Source organism: Rhagoletis pomonella, unplaced genomic scaffold, assembly GCF_013731165.1.
Source record: "Rhagoletis pomonella isolate Grant_MI unplaced genomic scaffold, Rhpom_1.0 Rhpom_scaffold_00007, whole genome shotgun sequence".
Classification (NCBI taxonomy): Eukaryota; Metazoa; Arthropoda; class Insecta; order Diptera; family Tephritidae; genus Rhagoletis; species Rhagoletis pomonella.
Window position 1 is genome coordinate 54,317,106 of NW_023458561.1, and position 19,085 is coordinate 54,336,190.

Here is a 19,085-nt window from a genome sequence, read left to right on the forward strand (position 1 = left end):
TAAGTAAATTTCAGAATCTCAAAATTTTTTTTAAGCGTAATAGCAATATATATTTAATTATTTTATTGAGATAGAAGATATTTCAAACAATATCAAACTCAATAGAATCATTAAATATTATTATTTAACCCTTTTCAGTACTTGTGAACAATTTCCTGCAGGTTAGTCTATTTACACACATTTCATTGCATCACTTTCTATGTACATACATACATATGTACGTGTCGATGCAACTACTTTGTATTCACACATTGTTGCCAAACGCATTTTATGATAATCAAGTTAATTCTTATGCAAAAATTTTCAAACTTTGCTGAAAGTGCAGAAAAACGAAGGCAGAGAAACTGAGTGAAATTTTCTTTCTAACTAGAATATTATTTGTTTCCTTCGGTGCCATTCTTTTGAATGCATTTTAAACATGCATGTGCAACATAAGCGTAGCATGTAAACGGCGTTTAAATGAGAACATTTTCCGAAATGTGCACAATTTGCATTCAGTTGGCTGGAATAAAAGTAATAATTTTTCCTAAATTTTATAACAAAATACACCAAAAAAAAAATTGGTAGTGTTTCAAGCAGCTGCCACTGTGACGATCCGGTGTGATATTTAGTCTCGCCATGTGAACTCCACTTGGGTAAATGCATCTACCAGAGGTGAAAGCGTGAGAAGACTCGTAAGCTATTTCAAGTGTACTACCGGCGACAAAGAATTCGCATATCCGGGATTTCGCTGCTGGCATTCAACTATCCCTTATACCAGTAAAAGCAAGTCGAGCGTGACTCTCCTGGTCAGCTCAGTCGCCCTGCAGTTTCCTGATAAGGAAATATCCTGAGTTAGCGAATGAGAGCTCAGGCATATCTCAACCAGCCTTGAGAGTTCCTGCGAAACAGCCTTCACTGACTCTTTCGTGAAGTCTCGACCTAACCGTTTTGAGGTTCACCGGTGACACTTTTCAACCTCTGCCCGATCCCCTCATTACTAAAAAGGATATGAGTGGAAAAAGAGCTAATTGGTACCAATCTAGTAATGTATTGATCTATGCCATCAAGTGTTAAGTCGAAGCTTTCCAGCGAGTTCAAGGCCCCAAGAAGGTAGTGAAGGAAGTGTACAATATTTCCTGCGTAAACGTTTATTCTTTGAGTTTATGGGTCATACAACGCTGGAAAAGCTTCAAAAACCCTGACTAATGGCGAAAAATTCATTGAGGAATCAAACTGGTTGGACCCTCAAAACCAACTGAGACCCTTTTCCCACAGCTATGCGAATAAAACTTAGCTCTTTCAGTGTATATTTCTTCTCTTTAAAGGGAGCGATAAACGTTTTTCGTTTCAGCACTGGGCTAGTTTTCAATAATTTACAACGAACGGGGAACTGTAAAAAGTCGTTTTCTAGAATTGAGAATCCGCTCTCAGTAATTATTTTTTTATTTTTAGTTGTTTTGTGAGTTTTATTTTTTTCGATCAAAAATAATAATTTTCAACCGTATTAATGGAAACTGGGTTCTTATGAATAATTTACATCTTTTATGATCTAAAAATATATATCTGAAAATGGCGGTTATATTATGATCGAAAAAATAAAAATCATAAAATAATTTACATTTTGTTAGAGAAATAAGTTCAATTGCTTCATAAATTCTGTCATTCATAAGATTTTACCACAATTTTTTAAAGTCATTTTAAATTTGTTTTAAATAAAGTTTGTTTAACCTTTTTTTTCGGGGTGTATTAAATGTGCTTACGTGCGGTTTTTTTTTAATTCGTGTGAATGCAGCAGAGTGGCAAAATAGCTTACAAAGTTGCTAACGATTGTATGTGGAGGAATGCGAAAGGCAGTGGGAATAAAACTACAAAAAGGTAACATTATTACATATCTAATGCGTAATTGGAGCAATATGTATGAGTAAACCCAAACATACAAACTAGGGCTTTTTGATTTTAGTTTTTGTAAATAATTTTTAATCCTTTCTTCTGCGACTGGTTTGAAAAATTTGTGCTTATAACGAGCTAAAAATGTGGATATGACAAATAAATTGTTATTTTTCAGAAATGAAAATTTCGAACAAATTCTGTTTCCAAAGTCGTGGCCGCCGAATCGGATCAAAAACTTGTTATTTTTTTAAAAAGGCAACCTTGTTTTGGTAAGAATTTATTGGAACAACGGATGATGCTTAGTCCCGGGTGGCTTCTTCAACAGGTTCACATGTAATGAATAGCTTGTAATTAGTTTTCTTATTTGCTGAGCTCGCCTCCTTTTCCTAGTTGCAGGCAGTCACCATTAATTACTCAAAAGCTGTCAAATCCGTTTTGTTATTCGATCCCATGCGAGTCAATGCGTTTTCATATTTTGAGGAAAATGAACGCAAATTTTCAACATATGCCACCTCCCCCTCCTTAAGATATTAAATTCGCATTCGCAAAAGCTCTGCATTGATTATTGCGCATGCGAAAGCGAATGCGAATGTTAAAATTAATGCTTTCGTATGCGAATGCTTATATTCGCAACAACCCTGATACAAACATACAAACGAATCACATTAGTTGCATACAAATGCACAGATAAAACAAACAGAATGCATTTATATATACATACAAATGGCTATTTGTTTTTTAAATGAAATTGAAGGCAAGAGTTTTCGACGCCAAGTACACAAAGAATATAGGGATATAATGTCCTAGTAGGGAGTTACTTAGAAATTTTGTATTGTACAAAAAATTTTTTATCCGATTTTTATTCGTCGCTTCCTATGGCTACCAGAACTATTAAATTTAAAGTACCGGGTCACACTGGCGCCACGAGCAATGAAATGGTAGACTCTACAGGTACAGAAAGAGCGAAAGCAATGTAAATTATGCTCTATTTTATTTCTCAACTGCTTATTAAAATTGAAACCTTAAGTTACTGCCGTTGCAGTTGACGTTGCCCATTTTTAAATGATCAATTAAATTAATAACTAAGGCAGTCTATAGAAAGATGCCCCCGGACAAGTACATTGCATCTGGCTTTTTGCAATCGCTTTTCCTACATTGTCCCTAAGGTAATGTTAGTAGTTGGTAGTAGAAATTGTGAATCCATTCTAAATGTACCTGTGTTATTTTTCCAACGTATTGCCACAGGCAGCATGCGGCATCTATGTGCATACTTAAATATTAGCGCGAATTTGCATTGTGTGAAAACCATTGCATATTTGCGTAAGTATGGATGCGTGCGTGCAATGAGATCGGCAAGTTTGCACGCTCGGGGTTTTGAGCATCTAGGGCAATGCTGCCACGCACGCATCGCTGCAATGCATTTGTGGTTATTCGCATTTGCAATGACTACGCCAACGCCAAAGCGAATGCTTTTGCTTGAAAACGCCGAATATGCATGCTGTGTGCTGCCTGCGGCTGACCAACGACCATTTAGTAAAGTTGCACGTAGCCATTGCGAAAATAAGCGCTACAAACGAATTACAGAACTACAGCGACTATGACTATTATTACGGTAATCATAAACGATTTCCACCATTACAACCCAATTAAGTTCGCCATTCAACAAATTTCATTTCATTTAATTTTATTTAGTTTTTTCTTGCAATTTCACAACTTTGTTATTTATTCTATTTATTTATTTTATGGTTGTTGATAGTGTGTGTGGGTGTGTGTTTTTGTACTGGTGTGTGCGAATAGTTTGCACTTGGCAAATCGTTCTGTAATGCAGTTGAGCATAGAACCTAAATGTGAACATTATTGGCACTAGACTCACTCTGCATTCTCACCTTTACACACTTGGCAATGCATACACATTGCCACAAACATTATTGTTGCGTACTTTGCGCGTTTGTTTGCAGGCAACTGCGCGTAAATTCCATTCTGTAATTTCATTTGCTGAAAATTTTCGCTCGTTTCCTGTTTACACCTTTATTGTTCCGCATTTCTGTGTTGATTTTCCTTTCGAGTTTGGTTTTCTTTTTTATTTTTCTTCTCTGATTATTTTGTTGCAAGCAAGCAGAAATATTCAAGCCACTTGCACTCACATTATAATAGCAATGAAATTTATAATATAAATATAGAAAGTTTATCGATATGCTGGTGGGTCGTTCGATGTATCCCTATTAGGAAACCACTAGTACCAAACAATGTCGGTCGTCCGCCCAGAAATTGAGCCATGTAATTTTACTTGTAATGTAATGGGCTAAAGTTAATCCTGAATCTTGCGTATCGCTGGCGCACTATGGGTAATATGTGTGTTAAGTTGTTAATACAGTCTAAGTACTTCTAAAGAAAATGGTGCCTGGTTATCATTCCCAGGAAAATAAAGGAGCAAAATCGATCTGTGCCGAGTCTGGCTCAGATTTCACATAATAATAATAATAGATTGGCGCTTACACATATGTTAGTGTTTGGCCGAGCTTCTCCTCCGATTTGTGGCGTGCGCCTTGATGTTGTCACACAAAGCGGAGGGACCTACAGTTTTACGCCGACTCCGAACGGCGATTGTATTTTTATGAGAAGCTGTTTTTCATGGCAGAAATACACTCGGAGGTTTGCCATTGCCTGCCGAGGGACGACCGCTGTTAAGAAAAAAACCTTTTTTCTATATTTTTGCGATGTTGCTTTGACCAGGGTTTGAACCCAGGCATTGTGGAGTGGAAGCGCGCACTGCTTACCACTACACCACAGCGGCTCAGATTTCACATACTACCTTAAAAATGGATTTTGTAGTCCATCTTTTTTTTGCTAGTTAAACGAAGTAGGTTTTTTCATTATAATACTTGCTACATGAAAAAGACTTCGAGTTCGGATGATTCACAAGCGGCTGCAAAAGCAAAGTACTAGCAATCCATACGACCCAGGATTGAGTCCCGTTAGGAGTACCGTCCAAAATATATTTTCTAATAGCGGTCGCCCTTCGACAGCCAATGGCAAACCGCCAAGTAAAAATATGAACTCGAAAAGAGTCTCATCATCTACCAGGCAACAACTTCAAGAATATGCATTGACCAAAAAAGTGTAACGTAACTGTAAATGGTTTCATGTGTGTCATTACCACTTCCGAACAGTAAAATGGTGTAAAATCGCATTACCAGCATTTCCTGAGTGCAGTGGCTGCAGCAAAAACTTTCTACCACAGCTCCCCCTGTTACAACTTCTTGCCGCAACTAGGTTCGGGTAAGCACAGAAATATTTATATGCCGCAGCTGTCGAACAACAAGAGGAAATCTACAGAAAATTGTAACAGCTTCGATTGCGGTTAATACGATTTTCACCCACATTGTTAGTACTTTCGTTTCCTTTCCACTTTATTCTCCCATTTTGCAGCTGTTGTTATTAATTTTAAGGCTGCTGCTTGCAGTGATTGTTTTTAATACTCGTAGGTTGTTTGGCTTAATTGCGCGTGAAATGAAAAAATAATAAATCTATCCAAACAACCGGTGTCATGAGTAACATTTTGTGGCTGCTGACCAGGTGTTGTAATTGTCACACAAATGTATTAAAATTGAATGTTATTGGAAAGTCAATAGGAAAGCTTGCGTTAAGGCACAATCGTTTTTCGTATAGACTATGTATGTTTGTTTTGTTAGTATTTGCTTAATTTCATTGTACCTTAAAAATATTTTTGTGTTGTTCGATACGCATATTGTAATACATATTTCATTTATTTTATCAATTTAATTGAATAAAAATTTTCAAACAGGTGGCAAACCTCCTCAAAAATATTTTCGGAAGCAAACTTTCCTAAACCTCTTCAGTTTGATACCCATAATGTAATATTTAAATTATCTTGTCGGTTAAATTCAATGAAAATTTTAAAACATTTGGCAACCTCCACAAAACTGTTTTTTTTAATAATAATAATATACCTCTTTCTTTTGACAGCCATATTGCGATATTTACTTTATCTTATCAATTAACTTAAACTGCAATTTTCAAACAGATGGCAACTCTCTAATTGTTTTCTTTGTATGTTTTAAGTTACATTGGATCTACCATTTATTACGGAAACATTTAACTCCAACGTACGTACATGGCGTATACGTTACTCAGATGAGATGAGAATGTTACTCATACGCCATGTTTCACAGTGCTTGGCTCCATATAAAAATTAGGCAAAAATACAATTTGCATCGGTAAGTACATACATATAATTCGTTCGATTATCAAAAGTGAGGTGTCAAATTGCAGGAATTGGCCTGTAGATGTGCAATTGATTGTTATCTTTTTGAAAGGGTTGCCACCTGTTAAAAAATATATCCAATTTTTTTCACTAAATTAAACATATTAGCTATTACAATATGTGTATCAATCGAAGTGGTTTTGAAAAGGCTTCTCTTTTAAACTACACGTAATGGTGTTACCACCTGTTTAAAAAATCAAATATACTTTAATTAAGGGAATTAGGAAGCTGAAATACAGTATGACAATACTGGCCGGGGTGTCAGAGGAAAATAAAAATTTTGCCATATTTGGCAAGAAATAAAGAAAAGTATTGATGGACGCAGTTAACATAATGGTATAAAGGCAATCAATTTATATTGAACTTTCTTGGTACTGATTTAAAATTTGCAGTTCTCTTATATAATTCTTTGGCACACTTTTTATTTTCCTTTCCTTTTTTCATGTTTCAATAATATAAAGTGATTATATAATTATTTAGAAAAGCAAATTTTTGTTATTTGTATAGCATTTACCATGATAAAAAAAGAAGCCAGTTTCACTTCGATTTTGTTTTTAAGGGAATAAGGTTTTCTATACCCTTACTAAAAGCAGATTATTTTGCGAAGTACAAAAAAGTAGCATTTTTTTTTGTTTTTAACAGATAAAAGGCCATACTTTTGATTCATGGGATAAACAACATGATTTTACAAGATTTTTAGATTTACGCCTTTAAACATTAGTAATATTTTTATTTTCAACAAATTAAATTTTTATTTGCAATAAAATACTTGGTTTAAAATGGGTCAACTTCAAGGGCCTTTTTGCTGTGTACTATTCGTTTTATACAAAAATTGGGACCGTAAACTTGATAAAGGATAAATTACCTATCCAACAATACCCATTACGTCTATATTTGGGACAATTTTTTTTTAGATTTTTGCCCGCTCGCACAGCACTTTGTGTATGTACTTTCGATTTCAACTCTATTTCCTATAAAAATATATCTAACAGCTTTTGACTTATGCCAATATTTACGAAAACCATTTGAACCACCCGACAAGATTCGGTCGCAACTGAGACATATGCCAATGTTCACTAACTAGTATGTAAGTGTTGCCAACTTCGCTTTCCTGGTATATGACACAATTACATTGGTAAAAAGTAAACATATCGCTACCTCAAAACAGAGATATCGGATGTGGAATTTTTTGGGTTTGAAATTATTAGGTATATAATGGCAATAAAAATTGCATACTCATTTTCCTTCTCAACTTCACATTTTCCTCTGCACAAAATTATGGTTTTAATTATGACCACTCTAATGTGCGCGTCAATTAGGTTTTGTTTATTTGCGGAAGTACACACAGTTTTTCTTTGGTTAATTTTTCAGCACGTCACTGTGGTTGATAGCCGAAATCATAGCGGAAAATTCTGAGAGAAAAAATTGCCTTTAAAATTTTATGAAATCTACTTCCAAAAGGTTTAATTTAGGAAGGGCCTTTAAAATCAATTCCGACCAAAATTCAATACACTGCCGTATTACAATCTCTGGCTCATAATTAGTTAATAGCAAATATTTTAAGACCTTCCTACTTCTCAAGTCTTCCTTTGAATGTATGCTAAGCCTACCAAAATACTCCTCTACATACATCACACAAATTACTGGCATCATTAAAATAAGCAAAATTTGTTGTAAATTACATTATAACTTCAACATTTTAGTTGTATTATGATTTACAAATGACCAACTTTAGAACAACAACATTTCAGAATGTTTATGTATTGCACATATTTATTGTTGTGTTGCGCAGGGAATGTTTGTTTTTCTAGTATAGGTTTGGCCAACACTATCTACACCACAGCTTTATTGATAGTTTTCCGGGTTTTGAGGTAGACGATGAGAGAAACAGAACTATTTATTTACAAGAAGCTTACATAGCACGTCTGCAATACCTATTTATGTTCATATGTACATAGAATCAGTGATGGGCAAAATTGTATTTATTAAGTATTAAGTACTAAGTAGAAAACTATTTATGTATTTATGTAAAAAGCAAAGTACTATTTACTTAAGTATTTTGGATGTTAATAAATACCGATTTTGCTAGTCTTTACTTATTTTCACAGCGCTAAAAACTTGGTCTAAAAGTATTTAGTTAGTTTCACCTAATAAAACACCGCGTTGAGCAGTACTTTAAGTTTTTTACTAAGTTTTACTAAATACAGGATACAAAAGTACTTAATGTTTATGGCTTCACTAAATACTGAATACAAAACCACTTAGTACTTATGACTTGATTAAATACTAAATATTTGCTCTATAGTCAGTGGAAAAGTAAAGAATTTTGGGATTTTCGAGACTAATTCAAGATTTTCGACTTTAAAGGCTATTTCGGTATTTTTTGAGCTCCTTCGGCATTTTCGGGACTATTTCAGGACTTTCGGTCTTCTTTGGACTGTATATTGATAAATGTATCGATAAAAATATCGATAAATATATTTATAAAAACATCGATAATTTTGTCGATGAATTATATCGATACATCTATCGATAAATATGATGATAAATATATCGACTGTAGTAAATTGAGGTGAGTGTAAGGTAAAATGTTAGTTTTCTCCTAAATCATGGTGTATTTAACTTTAAAGTATTTAGCCATCGACTAAATGCCTTGGTACTTTAGTGAAAGTAATTTGCATCTCCAAAGTGCCTGATTATTTTGGACTAGAGTATTTGGCGCCTGTTAAATACTTTCATTTATTGCACTTTAGTATCTAACAGCTCCTTGTTATCTAAGAGTTTTTTTGTTAAGTATTCAGCAAACTCCCAAATACCAAAGTGTTTTTACTGGGGTATTTGGCGACTCCTAAATACCCAACTTTTTTGTTTTTTACTTGAGTATTTTAGCAACTCCTAATTACCCAAGTTTTTTTTACTTGAATATTTATACATCTTCAAATACTAAGTATTTGAGAATTCTGTACACAAACGAGTACTTTAAGTACAAAAGTATTTAGGTATGCACATCACTCTGCAGAATATACTAGTTTTAGGAGAATATCACCATGGAACTGGTGCGGTAAACAAGAAGCATTAAAGATAATGCTTTGCAGCTGTACTCATGCATATACATACATACATATGTATGATGCAGAAAGCCACTCATGAGTCAACATTGCCTAGATTTGGTATCTGTAGAGGCGGTTACAGAAGCAGCTTCATTGTAATAATGAAGAAACAGGATGCCCACAGCAGGATGTGTGAATATTAAAGTATCCTCTACATATCCTTGCTGCTATTGTTGGCGAATGCAATGCATTTATTTATGCCTGTGCTAAACACTGATAGCTGTACTAATATACAGACACGTTAATAGAAATATGTACACACTTTATGGCACACTCTGGTACACATTTAATGCCTAGCTTTACGTACAAAAGTTTGCTTAAGATTATTTGTATGTAAGCACATCCGCATATGTATGTATGTACTCTTGTGCAAATATATATACGTACATGCAAACGTATTAATTTTTACATCCTTATTACTTTAGATTGTTGTAAGTATTTGTGTGTGTAATATGCTTGTCGCTGTTTGTTGGCGCCTTTGTTGGTTTCCTGCTGAATAGCCACAAGTGTAATTTAAAGCATTATTAGTGCAACAGGAGAAATAGCAGCCGGTGTGAACATAAAACAAAAACAATGAATACCACAATGTATGTATGTATGTCAGTAAAAATAATAATAATAGATTGGCGCTTACACATATGTTAGTGTTTGGCCGAGCTTCTCCTCCGATTTGTGGCGTGGGCCTTGATGGCGAGGGACCTACAGTTTTACGCAGCCTACCAAAGAGAAACTGTTTTGCATGACAGAAATACACTCGCAGGTTTGCCATTGCCTGCCGAGGGGCGGCCGCTGTTAAAAAGAAACCTTTATTCTTAATTTTTTTGCGATGCTGGTGTTACCAGGGCTTGAATCGAAGCACTGCGGAATGGAAGCTTGCACTGCTAACCACTACATCACAGCAGTAAAACTACTAACTACTAAATATATATATGTACGCTTATATGTACTGGTGTAAATACACATTAATATGTGAGGTCTGACTGCTTTGAAGCAGTGTTGCAATTGAAAATTTTGTATAAGAACCTATACGTAAATACTTGTACATATCGATGGTTCTCTGAAATAAACACATTCAATTAGACATGGATTAGACAAGGATTAGAAGCATTGGATGGATTGAAGCTTTCCGACTATACTTTAACGGCGCCCCCTGTCTGCTTCCCATGGTCGACTTTTCGTTTTCCTCTTGCACTGCTAAAAATTCCGCCAAAAAATATATATGCCGTAGTGGCGTTTGCAGAACTTAATCAACCCTTGGCTAAATGCCTTCAAGTTTGATTTCTTTGGACAAGTCTGAAATTTCTACCGCTAGTACCAGTTGAAACTCTCCTCGTGAGGGCGACTGTGCCGCAAAGTAGGCGTGTACGGCAGGTAGAGGTAGATTGTCAGCCCTCTCCCTCTACATTAAATGCTGCTTAAACAAAAGCCTCCAGGGTTGTTCAGCTATTTATCACAGTGTCAAACGATAGAGACTTGAGAAGATTTTAGTTTGAAAGAACTGTTAAAGAGGGATGGTATCTGTTTAAAAAGTCCAATTTAGTAAAGAGATCCAATACAGCTTTGCTTTGAAAATATTTTTAACGAGGGTTGCCACCTATTCGAAAAGTCATGTCTATCTATCTATTTTTATATACATACATACATATAATACGCGAAGCCATTTTTTGAGAAGGTCAGCAGACGTTCTGCCGAATTTTAAAATTAACAGTTCAAATGAAAGGATATGGCCCATATTCAAAAAAAAGCGATCCATATGCAAGAATCACACGATTTTTCTCAATTTTACTGTACTTTTATAAAGTTCTAGAGATGTTTATTTATAAAAATTTATAAAAAATGAGGTATACATACCCTTATTCTACAGTTAGTTAGTGAAAAATGAGGGCACTTCTTTCTAATTGTGCATATTTACAATCATTTATTATTAAAAATATTTAAAATCATCCTTAGTAACTATGTACATATGTAAATAACTGGAAAACTACTTACACAATACACATATTTATACGTATGTATATCCCATACATTTGTAGGCAATTTGCTTGGTCAGCTTTTGTATAAATACTTAATTTTCAGTCGACAACATGAAATTTCATTTATTTCTTTCAATTTACTCAAAATGTTGACTTGTCTAAAATTTAGTGGTCATTTGTTTGAGAATTGAGAAAAGTGTGAATATGTATGTACGCATAAACTAATACATATGTACATATATTATGCATACATATATACGCTTATAAATACATGCATGCATTTGTACATATATCTATGTATATGTAGGAGCTTAATCTCCTCTAAACATATGTATGTATATGCATTTACTTTCTGGTCAGCAATTTTGCTCTGAATAGAACGATTTTGTATGATTTGTGTTTATTATTTATGATTTTATTCTATTTGCTACTACTTCTAAATTTCTGTTGACAATTTCATTTAAATTTCAACAATTTCTTATTTACGATACATATACACATGTACCTACATTATGCATATGTATTTGTGTATATGAGTAATCTTTATTTGCAAGGCAAGCTTAAAATGCATTATTTACGAGCATCATGCAGTTAGAAATATTTTTATTATTTATTATTTAGTTTATACAAGGAGGAGCTTAACGCTTAGTCAAACTGCAATTTGAGACCTCATTTCTAAAGTGAAATGCATTTGTGGATGAGCTTAAAAATATATCTATACATGGAAATATTTTAGGACTATTTTCTCTTAAAAAAAAAAATAATATTGAAGCTTTTTGTTACCAAAAGAAATTAGCGTTAACTTCTAAGGTAACATTTATTATAAACATATGCTTCCTATTTGAGTAGTGAATAGTGAATAGTGTCCTCTAAACCGCGTTGAATACTGTCAGAGCTGGAGCGTTTCTATCCATTCACAGAAAAACGGCTTTGCGCTTATGGTTTGAGAATTGTTTTTTTTTTAAGAAAAGTTAAAATTTAAGGAGACGTTACATGTGAATTAACAGACTTTAAAAAGTTGCCAAATTAATAAAATTTTAAGTTTTTTGGTTGGATATTTTGTATAGTAATATAAATTTAGTCTAAGTTGTTTCAGCGGTATTCTGGCAAACGTCCTTTTAGCAATCAGGTTTTTAAATCAAATCAAAGTAAAAAAAAAACATACATATTTTTCTTTTTAAAATAATAAAAATTAATAAATAACAAAAAATTAAATTAGAAAAGAAGAATAATTTGAATCAAAAAGAGGAAATAGTACTTAAACGTTAAACTAGATTGATAAATGCAACTTGTATTACAAAGGATTAAAATAATTGAATGAATTGCCAAAGGATATTAAATGTAGCAATATGAATGAGTGTATATAGTGCTCCCGTAATAATCTAAAAAGTGGCTCATCTCAAAACGCATCACTTGCTTCGCACTTTATCTGATTGCATAAACGGACATTAATTACACGCAGGCGAATCGTACAATCATTACTTTGATCTGATTTAGAAGTCAGCAACATTGTCAGTCACTGATATTGGGCGGTCCATATAAGTAGCTTTTACTTTATATTTTAGTTTAGGCGATGAGTATGACTCATAGATTTTAAGGAATATGTATAAGCTAAGCTTAATAAAGCTCTAAGAAATAAATAAATAAATGGGTTTAGTTAAAAATTTGAAATTAATAGAAGAATAAAAAATTAAATTTAAAAAGAAAAAATAAATGAAATAAAGTTTTAAAAGGTAAACGAAATTTTAAATGAAACATTAAAAGCAATAACTTAAAACTTAAAAGCTAACCAAAAAATAGATTTGAAAAAGAAAAAAAAACAAATTAGTCTCAAAAACTAAATGAAAAATATTCTTTTTAAAATAATTACATTCAAACCATTAAAGAAAATTAAATAAAAAAATTAAAAAGAAAAATACATAAAACATATTATTTAAAAATTTGATTTAAAAATATATTTTTCCTTTTTAGAATATAAAAAAACAAAAGAATTGAATAAAAAAATATAGATAAAAAAAAATTATCTAATATATAAAAATCTCGTGTCACGGTGTTAGTGGTCGAACTCCTCCGAAACGGCTGGACCGATCTTTATGAAATTTTTTGTGTATATTTGGTAGGTATGAGAATCGGATGTAAAGTATATTTCATACCGCTAGATGCAGGGGGCGTGGCACCTCCCATACAAACCGAGTATTTCATACTGCATATCTCTGGAAGTGTTCATGGTAGAGTACTCTAACTTGGTATGGAGATATATGAAATCAATCGAATACTCATGGAGAAAAATTGTGGTTATTGGAAAAGGAGGCGTGGCACCTCCCATAAAAACCGAGTTTTTCATACTGCATACCTCTGGCAGTGTTCACGATAGAGTACTGGAATTTGGCGATTAGGGTGTCCCTATCCTAAAAAAATTTTCTCTATTTTTTTCTTTTAGATCTTTTGGTATTTTTGTATGAAAAATCTAATATATAAAAATATCGTGTCACGGTGTTTGTGGTCGAACTCCTCCGAAACGGCTTGACCGATATGAATGAAATTTTTTGTGTATATTTGGTAGGTATGATAATAAGGTGTAAAGTATGTTTCATACCGCTAAGTGAAGGGGGCGTGGCACCTCCCATACAAACCAAATTTTTCACACTTTATATCTCTGCAAGTGTTCATGGTAGAGTACTGGAACTTGGTATGTACAAGACATATAGTCATGAAGAAAAATTTGTTGTATTTGAAAAAGGGTGCGTGGCACCTCCCATGCAAACCGAATATTTCACACTGCATATCTCTGGAAGTGTTCATGGTAAGAGTACTTGAACATGGTATGGATATATGAGAAATCACTCCCATACTCTTAGAAAAAATTGCGGCTATTTTATAAGGGGGGTGTGGCGCCTTTCAAACGGTACTGAAGCTATTACGTATCTTTGTATGCATATACAATTTTGCTAGGTTATTTAAGATGGTAATGGAAATATGCCTTTCGACAACCACCAAAACGTAATATTAGAAGATAAATGCGTCAGTGAAAATCATGAACGTGAACTGTTGGTGAAAATGTTGTACCAAAATGTTTCAATACAAAAAATTAATTTTGGGCGGGACGAAGTTCGCCGGGTCTGCTAGTTATATAATAAAATCCGCTGCGTCAATACTCGAACTCGGATGCCTTGATTTGCATACCTGTGCTTTGCTCACTCGGCTATTAAAACTGTTAGAACGACGCGAGCTAACTGACATACAAGTACCTCCTCTCAAAATAGCTTTTCACTACGAGTGGTGAATAAGAAAGCTTTTTTTAGAATATTTCTCGAAATCCTTTTAAGTAGTGATAAAAGTATCTTATCTAAGGCAACCATTTCTCTAGACCTCAAAAAAATCGGGAGAGCACTTGTATATCTCTTATTCTACGACGGAGTCTTGCCAATATTGGACATTCCTTTCACTCATACGCCATGGCGTACAAGTAAATTAAGCTGACAGACAGGTAATCAACTGAAAAAATTTTGCCGTTGAGTCTCGTAATACGAGTTTTATAGTACTAGTTGTAATAATAATGGATTGGCGCTTCGAACTTGGCTGAGCTTCTCCTCCGATTTGTGGCATGCGCCTTGATCTTGTCACACAAAGAGGAAGAAACTACAGTTTTACGCCGACTCCGAACGGCGATTGAAGTTTTATGAGAAGCTGTTTTTCATAGCAGAAATACACTTGGAGGTTAGCTATTGCCTGCCGAGGGGCGAAAGCTGTGAACTGTTTTGGTGAGATCATTCGGATCCAGATTGTTGTCAGTGTCCAATTTTTGCTGCGCACATCTTGCAATATTAGTTTTAAATTTCAAATTTTATGTTTATATTATAAATTTGATATTTGTTTACATATTTTTGCAAAGAGCTGTGCAGCACACACATTGTCAAGCACACTTTTAATAAAGGAGGACATTTAAACAAATTTTCTGAAATGTTTGCACTTTCAACTTACAGACGTTGGTTTGATGTTAATTGATGAAAAACATTTTAGTATTCTTAATCGAGCTCAAGGCCAACTGCCCTGTTGAAACCACAAAATGATTTTCAAATAAGATGAATTGTTATTTATTATCGCCAGTTTGTTTGGCAGTGTTAGCTTCGGCCAACCACAGACCGCATAGACAATTTAAAAGCACTAAAGCGTGTCAACGATGCTTAAGTAAATACACTTTGTGACATTTTAAATTTCAAGTGCATATATATACATGTTTGCTTTAATTGACATTTGATTGTAAGAATGTAACTAAAAGAGGAACAAAAGAGAAATTTCCTTGATATTTGTTATGCTGTTTGAGATAAAATGCGAATAAAGTATTTAGGTATGCACTGTAATGCATATTTGTTACTTACTTTGTGAATTGCCACTAGCCTTTGTAAGTTCATTTGAGGCAATATCTGTCTTAGTAAGAGCGTTTGCACAAAATTTTATTATTAAAACTTGACAATTTTTAAATTCTTTGACAATTAAGATGAAATTTGATACGATTGGAAGTGCTTAAGTTTGCATCTTTTAAAAAATTGGAATTCTTTACATATAGAAAACAAAAATTAGAAAACTGGAGTTCATTACACAAAAATGCATACTCAGGCAATAGTTAAGTACATACTACATAAGCGATATGAGAAATCTGGGGTTTTCCCCTGTAATCATAGGAAAGTTTACTTTTAATATTTTTACTTTATGTAAGATAATAGCCGAAAATCACAGTTTAGAGAAAATACTTAGTGCTGTACTTGTAGATAATTTAATTTTAAAGTAGCTAAATAAAATTTTTTATTATTAAAAATTATAGAAATCATCAACGCTAGACTTCAAAGGGAAGTTATAATAAAACTTCAGATTGAACTTGGAAATTATCCTTTTGGTGTATAGCTATTCGGACAAAAACAAATCACCACCAATATCTGAAGTTTCGGCCGAGGGACCTTTTCTACAGTCGATGTGTGTGTGATGGTTTACTGGCCTTTTCAAAACATCAGGCAATTTTGACCACTTCGTGAAAAATTGCATGAAAATGCTGTACAACTAAGGCGCAGTCTAATGAGCATACATACAAGCGATCGTAGCTGCCGTGGTGTAGAGTAAATCGAAAGCGGAGATTATTACTTTCACAAGTATGCCACTGCTAGTCGGCGCACGTTTCTCTACAATTCTTTCGAATGCTTAGCTGACAAATCTTCAAAGGGCAGAGAATTTCCCTTCTTGGCCTTATAAGAGTGCGACATTTTAAGAAACGAACACAAAATTTTCTCACCCTTTGCCTTTAATTTAGAATGCAACACGAAAAGACAAAGGGGCGATCAGAAGACCGTGTTCGTTAATATCGTAAAGCAGACATACGCACAAAACGAATCGAATCACAAAAAATATATTTTGAATATTTTATTGTTTTTTTTTTACATTTTTATTTGAAATCAAAAAACTCTCAAAATTAACTCCAAAAGTTCAATGTAAACGATTGTGTTTTACAAAGAGCTTTTTGTTTTTCATTTAAATGGGGCCAATTTGAATGTAATATAAGAGAATACCGATCATGTTTTTATTTTAATTTAAAATCTTTTCATCACAAAATCGATGTTACGTACATTTGTATGTATTTATGCACCGAGTTCGTACATACATATGCATGCAAGTCAGTGTGTAATTAGTACAAGCAAATAGTGCTCGAAATAAATATTCGTACTTAGATTCACACATGCAAGTGTAGGTATGTGTACCTGTACACGATTGCATACACATGTGTTGCATTTATTTGCCTGCAGTCACAAACTGTTTGACATTGTCATCAGGTAAAAGCCATAAAGGAGTCTTTAATTATTCATAAGTGCTTTGCGGCCTGCATTTGTGTTTGCTTATCCTACACTGATATGTACATATGTACATACATATGTTGCGTATAGTTAAATGTAATGCCAAGATTGTGTCAAGTAAGAATTTGTAAATAGTTATGTGCTAAGGAGTAGGCCCACATGTGTACCTACTCAGGAGTGTGTGTGTTTACGATTACTTGCCACATCATGCACTTAAACACGTCTTAGATATTTCGCCTACGGCAGCAACACATGCAATTGTCACAATTATAGAAATGTGGCCGGATGTGCGGAAATGCATTGCTATTTACCTCACTACCTGTTTAGCATACCATGGCTTCACAGGCACCTCGGCTTTGTATTGCTCTCTCGAGATTTAGAAATGGTGATACTTCGCCCCTCCTAATTTAATTTCGAATACTAAATACAACGATTATTGCCACTCGGCACTTGTCAACAAATCATACATTTATTACTGCGCAACAGCAGCTACATAGCGCAACAACATGCAAATCAACAAACAACAACTGCAGCAACAATAAACGCCAAAACAATAAACATAACCATTATAATAATAATAAAATTGTTGCAGCAAAATCATCACCGTTTTGCAACCGCACTGCAAATGTCTGGCATATTAAGTGTTTTATGTTGATGATTGTCACTGCAATTGTTGTTATACTTCGTTATTGTTATTGTCACACCAACTTGACAGCTGCATTTGTTGCATTTTCAATCTTAAATAATAAACACTTTCATATTTGTGTGCGAACATGCAGCGCTGTAAGGAGTCAGTGTGATGAAAGCTTTTGCGATGGAGTTCTCTCGCCCTTTATCAAAGTTTCTCTTATCCTCGCTTCTCTTCGCTTCAGTCTTTCCTTGCGTAACTTTTATAATAAATTCACATATTTCCAGGAACTTCTCACCCCATTTCCTTTGATAATAATTTATTTGGACTTAACGACTCTATTTGCATTGCCTTCACCGTTATCGGTGAATATACTGCCTTTAGTTGTTGGTGTTGTTGTTCTTGCGCTCCCCGTTTGTGGCTCTGTCTCCTATGCTACAAACGGACAACGCCATTGAAGTCATAAATCCTTGTCAGCGCTGCACACTGGTCATAATTGTCTGCTTTTTATCTCCTTCGGGTCTCCGCCTCTATCTTCCACTCTTTGAGTCAAATAGAAAAAAGCGTTGTAGCACTTGAGTGCGCATGGGTAATAAAAATATTCGTATGTATGTATGTTAAAGAATACATATGTATAAATATATAAATGGTTCTGTTAAAATAACTTTGGGACGAATCGTTCCGTCAGAAGTTTATCAAATATGCTGTAATTTATATTCGGGAAAAGCCATGAAGCATGAAAGCATATCGAATGCAGTCTAGAAAATCTAGAATAAACGATGGTCGTCCTCTTCCCTGGGTGCAGAAATGCTGGGTATATAAACAGTCCTGTGACAGAACCCCCTAATACCCATAAGCAAGGTAGTCCAGTTGATAGAATTATTACTGAGGATAAAGTAGCTTGGGCCATCAGATCCTTCTAACCCTATAAATCTCCGGGTCGCCACAATATCTCCCTGATTAACGATTATTCTGAGTCTGTAGATTACGTGACACTTTACTTCAGCGTGGACCAACTTTCTCACCGCAAGGATAGTTAGGTCGAAACAGCCTGGTACGGGTTTAATGGGAGTACAAAGTAAGCGTTATACCACAAGTAATGCTCAGTGGCAGCCTTTTTGAACGTGAATTGTGCGTTTAACAATGCTAGTTTTTATCCATACAGTCCTCATGCCGCGGTAGGACTGTACACACTGATTAATTTCAGGGTCGAGAAACGATTTGAAAAAACCGAGTCCACCACCCTAGTCATGCCACCATCCTCGAAAGAGTGGGGAATAAGTTCAGTAGCTGTGATTATCATGTCACAGTCACGGACTTCGTCTGAAGCTTCGTTACCTATTTTCCCGACGGAAGTAATGTTGTTCTAAGATAATG

At 34.4% G+C, this 19,085-nt stretch overlaps 1 protein-coding gene across 1 annotated transcript in view; it reads right to left on the reverse strand.

The window, feature by feature from the left end:
- Nucleotides 1-6,314: 6,314 nt before the first annotated feature.
- The window catches only part of LOC118743903 (odorant receptor 7a-like), a 40,663-nt gene continuing 27,892 nt past the window's right edge, over nucleotides 6,315-19,085 (reverse strand). Inside the window, exon 3 of the mRNA XM_036476666.1 lies at nucleotides 6,315-6,341. Within this exon, the coding sequence (XP_036332559.1) occupies nucleotides 6,315-6,341 (27 nt within the window). The remainder of the gene's footprint in view (nucleotides 6,342-19,085) is intronic.